This window comes from Phycodurus eques, chromosome 16 (genome assembly GCF_024500275.1).
Source record: "Phycodurus eques isolate BA_2022a chromosome 16, UOR_Pequ_1.1, whole genome shotgun sequence".
In the NCBI taxonomy this organism is placed as follows: domain Eukaryota; kingdom Metazoa; phylum Chordata; class Actinopteri; order Syngnathiformes; family Syngnathidae; genus Phycodurus; species Phycodurus eques.
Genome location: NC_084540.1, coordinates 9136323 through 9148779, shown reverse-complemented (window position 1 = coordinate 9148779; position 12457 = coordinate 9136323). Strand labels below are relative to the sequence as shown.

Sequence of the window (12457 nt, the reverse complement as noted above, 5' to 3'; positions counted from 1 at the left end):
TGCAGCCAAAAAACAGATTACCAACAAATACTCTCCTGAAAAGACAACTAGCACCGCTTCTTTTGCCAAAGAATCGACGCAACTAAGCTTGCGTGACCTGATCATTTTTATCCTCTTTACAAAGCATAAACTGTAAATTGTTCACAAATCAGCCACTCAGCTTGCAATGACGATGCCAAGAGTGCTATAAAAACAAGAATCATGTTATAAATGTGTATTCTCTCCCACAGATTGCTGCACGTCTAATTTAAAGACTATAATCGTGTTGTTTAAAAAAAAATAATAATAATCCCTGTAAACTGCTGCGTTTACCTTGTTTCTTCTCACAGCTGACAGCACAGCCCAACACGAGCTGAACCAGCTTTCCCAGCTCAGTGACGTCCCCAATCTCACCGATGAGATTCACATCTGGCAAATGCTCTTCCAACACCTGGTGACTCAGTATCTGTTGTTGGAGATCAAAATATTATAATTGGATACAGAGCTGTTAGGCTAGCCAACAATTCTATGCTTGCAACTTTGTGTGAACAGTTTAGGGAAGGCCTTTTTTGTGCCAGCATGACGATGCCCCATAAAGCAAGTGTAATAAGTGTGTAATAAATAGTGTATTTATTATAAAATAAAATGTTTATTGAAGTAAAATATCCCTTACGTCATGGTAATATTCCAGCATGCTCTTGAGAATCTTTTTCAAGTTGCGGACCTATGAGAAAAACAATTAACATGCTTAATAATTAAAATAATTCCGAATCTGATGTTTTAAAGAATTTGTCATTGCCTTGAGGCGCCAGTTGTCCCCGCTCTCCTCTTTGATCCTACCCAGCCGGGTATCATTAAACCAAGAGGGGTCTCTGATGATGCAAGCACAAGAGAAAACAATTGACATCCCAATTCTGGTTTCAGTCCTCATGTGTGATTTAATCCAAGACTTCAGCTAATATTGGGAGGTTACAGCCCAGTTAGCATTGAAAGAATTAGCTCCACAACTGAGTTTTGCCTTTTTATTTTTCGTGATGAAGGGTATCAGTGATGATTAAGAGGAAACGTGATAACCATAGAACCAGGATGTAATGTATTGCGACATAATAAAGGGTCGTTCTGGTTAGTACAATATGAGCAAAGTAATTTAAATATCACAAGGCTTGATTAATTTCAGCAATTCCTATAAAACGTCACTTTGTGTCACGATACACTGAAAACACCTTTTATTTCTCTTCACTGGTGTCTTTCAGGGTCTTCAAAGGGGTAGTTCTACTTTGTTTTAGATTTATTACACAGAGGTTAACTTTTCCTTATAATTTTGACAACCAGAAATGTTATGATGTTACTTAAAATATTTCCTGTAATTCATTTGACATTGCAGTAATCACCGCTATATTGTGGTTCAGACTTCGCGGGCTAATTGGGGCTTTCATAATTTAATTTTTTTTTTTTTTTTTTGCCAATTACCCATATATATTAACAAGCCGACTACATATTGTTTTGATTGACTTTGATTCTGTAGAGGTGCTGCAAACACTTTGTACACTATGCTTTGTAGTACAATGGGACGGGGTAAAATGCAACGAGCCAAATAGTACCGCCACACAACAGAATGATGCAGGAGACTGAATTGCGTTCTAATAACAATCCTTTTCCTTCACTCATGTTTTGCATCTTGACTCGTAAGTACACACATTTTAAAATGAGTTACAGTACATATATTTATTCCTGTTTTGTGTCTGAAATGTTTTTAAAGTAGTGATGGGAATTCCATCTCTTTATGGTTTGGCTCACTAAAAAGAGCCAGCTCTTTCAGCTCTCAAATGGCTCTTCAGATTTTTTTGCTGCTTAGTTTATTTCCAAAAATAATGTAAAATGATGCATATTAACGTAAGAAAAAACAAAAAAACATGCAATGTATTTTTTCATGATTTTTATTATAAACAATATGCCTTTATTTGCGCTACATAGTGCTACCCCTCAAAAACAAACACTAAAACAAAGTGTTTTTCTGTTTGTTTAGAATGTGATGTTCAAAGAGTTTGGGAGTTTAATTTTGGGTGAAAACTAAAGAAAAATCTGGATGCCATTCACAGATTTTTACTTTTTGCTGCAGCTTTTGGAAAGTAAAGATGTTAAAGTATACCAACCACATTCATTAGGTTCAGGTTCAGCCTGGTCAGAAATATTGACATTACAGCTTGTTTGTGCAAGTATATATTCAAATACCTTGATAAACGACTCAGACATTCAAGAGGACTAAAGTCACCCAGAGTTTATAAAAAAAAAAAAAAGAAAAAAAAAAAGACCACAACAATATACTAAAAATATGCAGTTTAAGTTCCAGTGGCCATTCCTTCAGAGCTCATGTTGTGCACTTAGATGACAAACATAACCAAATTCTCAAAATTACATAATACATATCCTTACATTGTGTTTAGGACGTGTGCGATGGCCACTCCACTTGTTAGGTCATACTTGCTGTTGCATGATGGCACCTGAAATGTCTGCAACTGAAAACAGTAACACGAAGACGTTACAATAATTATACTGTACATTCAACACTGACATTTTTTTACCAAATGTCACAGACAATTATGAATGCTGATCTGCAAATAGGTGAACAGTACACTCAACCATTGGTTTAAATCAGTGAGTTGGTCGATAACTAAAAGTGGAGTAAAAATAAGGAGTAAAAAAAAAAAATTACAGCAAGTCCTTGGTTTCCAACGAGACCGATGTTTTGAGGAGCGCAATGAACTAATTTATAGAGCAACGTAATATAATGGCAAAAGAAAGCAAGCTTAGTTACCATTATTAAATTGTTTATAATTCTTGTTATGTCTCAACAATGGTGTAGAACTCTGTCATAAGCTATTAAATAGTTCACGTGATTTCCCACTTGCCTTTAATTTAAAAAATAAGCTTATTTTGATAGGCATGTGTTATTGCTTGGCGTGAACTATTCACTATATTCATTTTTGTACATGCAGTTGTCATGTTCTCAGTCTCTTCAAAACGTGCTCTGAACGACGCTTTGAACGTATGTGTGTATGCGTGTGTACTATGTGCATAGCTATGTTAAAAAATGCACAGGTAACATTCTTTTCTTTTTCTCTCTCTTTCTTTAAACAATTAATTTTCCTTAACATTTGTAAAAGTGGGTCACAACTTTGCAACTGGAAAATGCAGGAGTCAGGGTGACAGAGAACTGAGCAATACGGTTTCCATAGCACTTTATGTCCTCTTTAGGTCACGGGTAAGCTGGAGTCTCTAACAGCTGATGAGAGGTATGGTACACCCTGAACTCGTTGTCAGTCAGTCATGCAGGGCATACTGTAGGCAAACAACCATTCACATTAGCTTTCACACCTATGGACAATTTAAAGTCTTCAATTAACCTAACATGCATGTTTTGGAATGTTGGAGGAGAAAACACGAAAAAAACCAACCTCGAACCCCAAACCACAGAGCTGTGAGATAGATGAGTTGACCAGTTTCCAACCACACCCCAGTTACAATTTGAACCACTTGTTTAAATAATATTAGCATTTTAAAAGAACCATTTTCTCTCCATTTATTATGTGTTGAAGGGGCATTGATAAAATAAGACACGATTGCAAGATGTTAGTTGGTGTGTTTGTTTGATTTTTCACACTCCACTGTGTGCACCAAGCAGACAGGTGTGGGCCCTATTTTGATTTAAAAGCTACAGGTAGTGTTGTACCTGAACGAGTTCAATGAACGAAAGTTAATGAACTAGTTCATAGTTGGTGAAAACGTGAACTCAACTGCCTGATGAACGTAATTAAGAATGCACTCATTCTGGGGTCAAAGAATGCTTTTCGAACAAAAGTTCATTCTCATTCAAGAGTGCCAGGTTTTGTTAGGGACTTCCAGGACAAACCCATCGGAACACACTGTATACTGGATGCGCCTTGGTAAATAGAAAATGGACTGCACTTATCTCGCGGTTTATCTACACCATCAAAGTGCCCAAAGCGCTTTACAAAGCCTCACATTCACCACTAACACACCCATTCATACGCCAATGAGTGGCTGCTGCCATGCAAGGCACTGCCAGGCCCACTGGGAGCAAATTAGGGTTCAGTGTCTTGCCCAAGGACATTTCGACATGCGGACAGTCATAGTCGGGATTTGAACCAGTGACCCTTCGGTCACTGCACGACCTGCTCTACCTACTGAGCCCAGCCTTCATATGTCGACGGATAAACACTGTATTTAACAACCGATTCAGTCCGCCACTGCCGCAGCTGCGTGAGAACGTGAGGTGCATTCAGGGACACTGCATAAATGGGAGTGAATGCGTTCTTCTGTGGTTATTTAGTCATACAGAACATAATTGTTAAAATTGATTAAGAGGAAAATTATGATTTGCATCAGAATCCTTTAATTAAGACTCTACGATCACACTGTCATGATATTGAATTCATTTTTCTTTGTAATATAAGAACAGATAAAATATTTTGTTAATATAGTCTGCCAGTGTTGCAAGGAATGCAAAGTAATCAATGTCCTTTCACCATCGTTCCGGTCATTCTGTGTTGTGTGTTTTAGTTCGCACATTTAGGACAAAAGTCCTGTTTTTGTTTTAATTCTTCATTTTAAAAACGACCAATCAAGCAACTAGTTGTTCCTCGTGTTTTTGGGACTGTATGGTGAAAGCTGCAGCAGGCTTCTTGTGTAGACTGAATGGATGGCAACAATGGGAAAATTAAATGCCAGTATTTGCAGGAGGAACAGCCCGTCAGCATCACATTGAGAAGAGAAAAAAGAAGAAAAAAAAGAACTATGACAGATAATTTTTGGAATGGCGAACATAGTTCAAATTTTTAATTATGAACTGAACTAATTCATTTTTGGAACGGTGAAGTAAAGTTAGAACTAGTTCGCGTAGAAAATGAACATTCCCAACACCGGCTACAGGTTTGTTAAAGTCAAGAATCGTTAGGTACTTATATTAAGGACGTGTTTCTTTGCTGTCACTGTGGTTGAGTAAGGCAAATAGTTATCTTTGACAGCTATCACACCAAAGTAAACAGGTTGCTCAGATAAGCGATTTAGCCGTGCGGGTTAGCGTTGCTAGCTTACGCACACTCAACTTCCACACCTGTTTATATGGCGGCTACCTCGATAGTTTAATTTTCGGTGATAACGTGACAGCATTATCACGTAAGCAACATTCCACTGGCTGTAACTTTGAAATTGCCACTGTTGTCCTGTCACCTGTGAGTTGTTAGCAATGAATGCTACGCAGCTAATGTCAAACTTACCCATGTGAGAAGTGAATCACACAGCTCGGCTTTGTCCAGGCTCATTCTGCTTTTTTGTGTGTGTTTTGTTTTGTTACCCGTAAAACGTTCGATTTAAGTTTTTGAGGAGACGACAAACACTTTCCGCCAAAGTTAGTTGCGGACTCCGGACTCTTTCCGCTGTAGTTAGGCTCCCATGGCCTCCTCCTCGCGCTCGTGCCTGCTGCGGCTGTCTGCCTGCCCCCTTCGCGTCTGTCTCGCATCAAGCCGGCCCAGCGAGCTTCCGTATTTAGAGCGTTTCCAAGGAAACGGATTACGATACAGGTCAATGTGTCCGAAATAAAAGGCTAAATATGACAATAACAAGAAACTAAAAACATTTAAACATTACAATGACCAAGAATCTTCTTCTTCTTCTTTTCCTTTCGGCTTGTCCCTTTAGGGGTCGCCACAGCGCGTCATCCTTTTCCATGTTAAGCCTATCTCCTGCATCCTCCTCTCGAACACCAACTGCCCTCATGTCTTCCCTCACGACATCCATCAACCTTCTCTTTGGTCTTCCTCTAGCTCTCTTGCCTGGCAGCTCTATCCTCATCATCCTTCTAACAATATACTCACTATTCTCCTCTGGACATGTCCAAACCATCAAAGTCTGCTCTCTCTAACTTTGTCTCCAAAACATCGAACCATGGCTGTCCCTCTGATGAGCTCATTTCTAATTTGATCCAACCTGGAGCGAACTACAACATCTTCATTTCCACCTCCAGCTCTGCTTCCTGTTGTTTCACTGTCTCTAATCCATACATCATGGTTGGCCTCACCACTGTTTTATAAACTTTGCCCTTCATCCTAGCAGAGACCCTTCTGTCACATAACACACCTGACACCTTGCTCCACTTGTTCCAACCTGCTTGGACCCGTTTCTTCACTTCTTTACCATACTCTGGATTGTTGAGCCCAAGTAGTTAAAGTCCTGCACCCTTGCTATCTCTTCTCCCTGTAGCCTCACTCTTCCCCCACCACCCCTTTCAGTAATGCACATATATTCTGTCTTACTTCGGCTAATCTTCATTCCTCTGCTTTCCAGTGCATGTCTCCATCTTTCTAACTGTTCCTCCACCTGCCCCCTGCTTTCACTGCAGACCACAATGTCATCTGCAAACATCATGGTCCACAGGGATTCCAGTCTAACCTCATCTGTCAGCCTATCCATCACCACTGCAAACAGGACAGGGCTCAGGGCTGATCCCTGATGCAGTCCCACTTCCACCTTAAATTTGCCTGTCACACCTACAGCACACCTCACCACTGTTCTGCTGCCCTCATACATGTCCTGTATTAGTCTAACATACTTCTCTGCCACTCCAGACCTCTGCATGCAGTACCGAAGTTCCTCTCTGGGTACTCTGTCATAGGCTTTCTGTAGATCTACAAAGAGACAATGTAGCTCCTTCTGACCTTCTCTGTACCTTTCCATCAACATCCTCAAGGCAAATAATGCATCTGTGGTACTCTTTCTAGGCATAAAACCATACTGTTGCTCGTAAATACTCACTTCTGTCCTGAGTCTAGCCTCCACTACTCTTTCCCATAACTTCATTGTGTGGCTCATCAACTTTATTCCTCTATAGTTCCCACAGCTCTGCACATCACTCTTGTTCTTAAACATGGGCACCAGCACACTTTTCTTCCATTCATCAGGCATCTTCTCACGCGCTAGAATTCTATTGAACAAGCTGGTCAAAAACTCCACAGCCACCTCTCCTAGATGCTTCCATACCTCCACAGGAATGTCATCAGGACCAACTGCCTTTCCATTTTTCATCCTCTTTAATGCCTTTCTAACTTCCCCTTACTAATCATTGCCACTTCCTGGTCCACCACACTTGCCTCTTCTACTCTCCCTTCTCTCTCATTTTCCTCATTCATCAAATCCTCGAAGTATTCTTTCCATCTATCTGGCACACTACTGGCACCAGTCAACATATTTCCATCTCTATCCTTAATAACCCTAAACTGCTGCACATCATTCCCATCTCTATCCCTCTGTCTGACCAACCTGTATAGATCCTTTTCTCCTTCTTTAGTGTCCAACCTGGCATACATGTCATCATATGCCTCTTGTTTGGCCTTTGCCACCTCTACCTTTGCCCTGTGTCGCATCGCAATGTATTCCTTTCGCCTCTCCTCGGTCCTCTCAGTGTCCCACTTCTTCCTAGCTAACCTTTTTCCTTGTATGATTTTCTGTACTGTGAGGTTCCACCACCAAGTCTCCTTCTCTCCTTTCCTGCCAGAAGATACACCAAGTACTCTCCTGCCTGCCTCTCTGATCACCTTGGCTGCAGTGGCCCAGTCTTCTGGAAGCTCCTCCTGTCCACCGAGAGTCTGTCTCACCTCTTCCTGAAAAGCTGCACAACACTCGTCCTGTCTCAGCTTCCACCAGATGGTTCTCTGCTCTGCCTTTTTCTTCCTAATCTTCCTCCCCACCACTAGAGTCATTTTACACACCACCATCCTATGCTGTCTAGCCAAACTCTCCCCTACCACTACCTTACAGTCGGTAACCTCCTTCAGATTACTACGTCTGCACAAGATGTAATCCACCTGCATGCTTCTACCTCCGCTCTTGTAGGTCACCCTATGTTCCTGCCTCTTCTGGGAAAAAGTGTTCACGACAGCCATTTGCATCCTTTTTGCAAACTCTACCACCATCAGTCCCTCCAAGTTCCTTTCCTGGATGCCGTACTTACCCATCATTTCTTCATCACCCCTATTTCCTTCACCAACATGTCCATTACAATCTGCACCAATCACGACTCTCTCTCTGTCTGGGATGCTCAGAACTACTTCGTCTAGCTCCTTCCAGAATTTCTCTTTCACCTCTCGGACCCATCCCACCCGTGGGGCATAGCCACTAATCACATTATACATAACACCCTCAATTTCAAGTTTCAGCCTCATCACTCGATCTGATACTCTTTTCACCTCCAAGACATTCTTAGCCAACTCTTCTTTTAAAATTACCCCGACTCCATTTCTCTTAACATCTACACCATGGTAAAATAATTTAAACCCTGCCCCTAAACTTAGTGCCTTTCCACCTGGTCTCCTGGACATAGAGTATATCAACCTTTCTCCTAATCAAAATGTCAACATACTCCAGAGATTTTCCTGTCATAGTCCCAACATTCAAAGTCCCCACATTCAGTTCTAGGCTCTGTGCTTTCCTCTTCTCTTTCTGCCAAAGAACCCGCTTTCCACCTCTTCTTCTTCTTGGACTTCAACACACAGTAGCTGAATTCCCACCGGCGCCCTGCAGGTTGACTGTGCCAGTGGTGGACGTTGTCAACCCGGGCCACGACTGATCCGGTATGGAATTCTTTGGATGAACGCTTATATTTGTTTGGCAAAGTTTTAAGCCAGACGCAACCCTCTGCATTTATCCGGGCTTGGGAGCGGCCTACAGTTTGCACTGGCTTGTGCCCCCCATAGGGATGCATTATTACAATGACGGAGAATGATCTTTGCTATTGTAAATGTTACAGTTTGTAAAAGAATTGGATACAGCTACAATTAGAATGAGTAATGCTTAGATGTGCATATGACCAATTAAAAGAAATACACCCTCACTGACTGGCAACAGACAAAACACTACTATCTAATTACCCTTGTTATATTGTAAACACCAGAGGTAGCAAAAGTACCCACACTTCGTATTTAAGTAGACAAACAGATACTTGTGTAAAAATAGACTGATAAATGAATACTGATTCAACACCTGTACTGACAGTGGCTATAAAAAGTCTACACGGCCCTGTTCAAGTACTAGATTTTTGGGATATAAAAAATTAGACCAAGATAAAGCATTTCAAAACTTTTTCCACCATTAATGTGACCTACTTCCTGTACAACTCAATTGAGGGGAAAAAAAATATTTTCGAGAAGTAAAAACAAACAAAAGAGATAATATGGTTACACAAGTGTACACACACACTTTTAACTGCGGATGTGGCTGTGTTCCTAGTTAACCAATCACATTCAAACTCACGTTAAATAGGCGTCAGCGCACACCTGCCACTATTTGAAGTACCTTTGATGAACCCCAAATAAAGTTCAGATGTTCTAGTACAAACTTTTCCTGCTTTTTGTTTTAGTTTGTTGTTGCTTTCTAGCAGAAGCCTGAAGGTTTTGTGCTAACACTGACTGCTATTCGGAAGTGTTCATAATTCCCTCCACCTTGCCCAAGGCCCCAGTTCTAGGTGAAGAAAAACAGCCACCACCATGCTTCACGGTAGGCATGGTGTTCTTTTGCAGATGAGCAGAATTGTGTTTGCGAACACAATTCTTGGAGTTATAGCCAGAAAGTTCACCTTTGGAATAAGATCAAATCATAACACATTTTCCCACGTGTTTGGGAGATTTCAAGTGTGTTTTTGCAAGAATGGGGCTAACCTTAGATTTTTATTTATTTTTCATTTTTTATTGTTTGGGAAAATATGGCTTCCATTTTTGCCAATCTATCCCAAAACCCAGACATGGAGAAGACGGGGGATTGTCGTCACTTGCAACAAAACCTCTTTTGTACCCTTGTTCTGATATCTTTGAACAATGGGATCCCTCTGATGCCGTGGAAGCTCTCTGTGGACCATGGTTTGAGCTGTAAGGTGTGACTACAAAAATGTCAGGAAAAGCCTATATAACAGCTGACGTTTTGGATTATTCAGAAGCACTTTAAATGGTGGCAGTTGTGTGCTGACTCCCATCTAACATGAGTTTAAATGTGATTTGTTAATTCTGAAAACAGCCACATACTCGGTTATAAGATGAGTTACCTCACTTATTTTTACTTCCGCTCTTAAAAATATATTTTTAAATTTAATTGTGTTGTATAGGTCACATTAATGGTGGAAAAAGTTTTTAAATTATTTATATTGTCTCTATATATGTCACAAAAAAACTGCCTTTTGAACAGGAGTGTGTAGACTTTTTATAGCTACTGTAAAGTAAAAAAGTACAGACTCTTCCATCCATCCATTTTCTTCACCACTTATCCTCACTAGGGTCGCGGGCTGCTGGAGCCTATCCCAGCTATCTTCGGGCGGTAGGCGGGGTACACCCTGAACTGGTCGCCAGCCAATCGCAGGGAACATAGAAACAAGCAACCATTCGCACTCACAGTCACACCTACGGGGAGTTCGGAGTCTTCAATCAACCTACCATGCATGTTTTTGGGATGTGGGAGGAAATCAGAGTGCCCGGAGAAAACCCACCCAGGCACGGGGAGAACATGCAAACTCCACACAGTCGGGGCCGGGATTTGAACCCCGGTCCCAGAACTGTGATGCAGATGTGCTAACCAGTCGACCACCGTACCGGTCTAGTCAATACCATTTTGCTAACTTAAACAGATTAGACTGGTGCTACCTACAAAACAAAGTATTTGCGAATCATTCTTGTATTCTTGTAGCTGACTACATTTCTCTATCTATTTATGTCGTGTCATCATCTGTGGAGGTTGAAAAAGTAATGAGCCTAATTTGAAGAAGTAATGAGTAGAAAATACAGATGTTTTCAAAAGGTCATCGGAAAAATAAACCTCAAGTACAGATACCTGAAAAATCTACTTAAGTACATTAACGAAGTATTTGTACTTTGTTACTTCCCACCAATGAGACATTTTTAAAATTATTTTTTAAAAATTCAAATTGTGAATTAGTGTCGGCACTGAAAGATGGGTACTCTGTATTATACATTACGAATTCCTAAAAACACCACTGGATGGCTCTAGTTGACCAATGGCCTTATGCTACAGCTTGCTGCATAAGTAAGTGAATGTTTCAAACCTAACATGTTCCAGTGTTTTGACAAAAAGCCCCAATAATAAATGTAAGCTTTAATAAATCAGAAGTGAACAGTTCTTTGATAAACATTAAGAAGTAGGAATGGCATTTCATTTCTAATAATTTGAAATGTGAAACCTAACCTGAGAATATGTTTCACAATTTGGGATTTTTCTTCTCAAAAAAATAAAAATAAAAAGATGAAACAAATCTGGATGAAAAATGTAGTGACAAGGTTGTGATTCTACAAATGCCACCAGGTTCCAGTAAGTGGCCTCTGTCCCTCTCTCTCCTCTCTGAGTATTCACTAGCATGCTGTCACACACGTACACAGATACTCCCTCTTCCTTGGTATTGTAAATATCTCGTTCCGGCCACACGTCTGCTTCCTTATTTTTCAATCAGACATTAATCACAAATAAATATCCCCACTATTTCCGCTTTGTTCAAACAACCCTGAATTGTGACTAGTCCAATTTTTTTGTTCTTATTTAAATCAAACCTTCTCCTTCAAGCCTGTCTTTACCAGGTTTGTCTTAACCTATTTCCTGATTTTCTAAATGGTTTCTGAACCTTTACTGGTTGTTTGAAATCACAATAAATTAGATTTAAGCATAATATTTTTGAAAAAAAGACAAAATGCTTTAAATGAAATTTGAAAGTATATGTGGTTGTTCAGCAGGTACAACATTTTGGGGGTGCAAAATTTTACTAGGCTGACGTAAAAGTGGTTAAAATAGTGCCTGAGCTTTGTGTGCCTCACTCACCCATTTCTGAGTCCCTGTCATGTATGAGTGTAGCCAGCAATGAATATTTCCTTCTCACTGATATTTGCATTATGTAAATGGTCAGTCTGATTGCGACTCGTTTAAAACAGTTGGTTTTATCTCACTTCTGCTGATACTGTACATGTACGACTACAGTTTCCTCCCAGATCCCCAAAACATGCACAGTAGATTAATTGAAAACACGAAATTGCTCGTAGGTGTGAATGTGAGTGCGGATGGTTGTTTGTTTATATGTGCCGTGCGATTGACTGGGGACCAGTCCAGGGTGTACCCTACCTCTCGCCCAGAGTCAGCTGGGATAGGCTCCAGCATGCCCGCAGCACTAGTGAAGATAAGCGGCGCGGAAAATGGATGGATGCAAGCATTAGGGTGAATGTAAAAAATTGACTCAATACTGGACCGGTGCACCCAGGAAATGTGACAGGTCCATGAGTTAGAGTGCGATGATGCTACGAGTTGGCGCAATGTGGTGGCTGATTTGAGTTTGGATTGTTGGGCCTTGCATTCTAATTTTTTTTTTTTTTTTTTTATTATAACAAGTAAGACAGCATGGGTGGCCTGGTGGTTAGAATGT

General features: G+C 40.5%; 1 protein-coding gene across 1 annotated transcript in view; it reads right to left on the bottom strand.

Annotated features, from left to right (window-relative positions):
* The window catches only part of hook2 (hook microtubule-tethering protein 2), a 39347-nt gene extending 33845 nt beyond the window's left edge, over positions 1-5502 (bottom strand). The window contains exons 1-5 of the mRNA XM_061700309.1: positions 5277-5502; positions 2413-2495; positions 779-851; positions 653-703; positions 313-445 (exon numbers count right to left, since the gene is read on the bottom strand). Of these exons, the coding sequence (XP_061556293.1) occupies positions 313-445; positions 653-703; positions 779-851; positions 2413-2495; positions 5277-5321 (385 nt within the window). The 5' untranslated portion in view covers positions 5322-5502. The remainder of the gene's footprint in view (positions 1-312; positions 446-652; positions 704-778; positions 852-2412; positions 2496-5276) is intronic.
* Positions 5503-12457: the final 6955 nt, after the last annotated feature.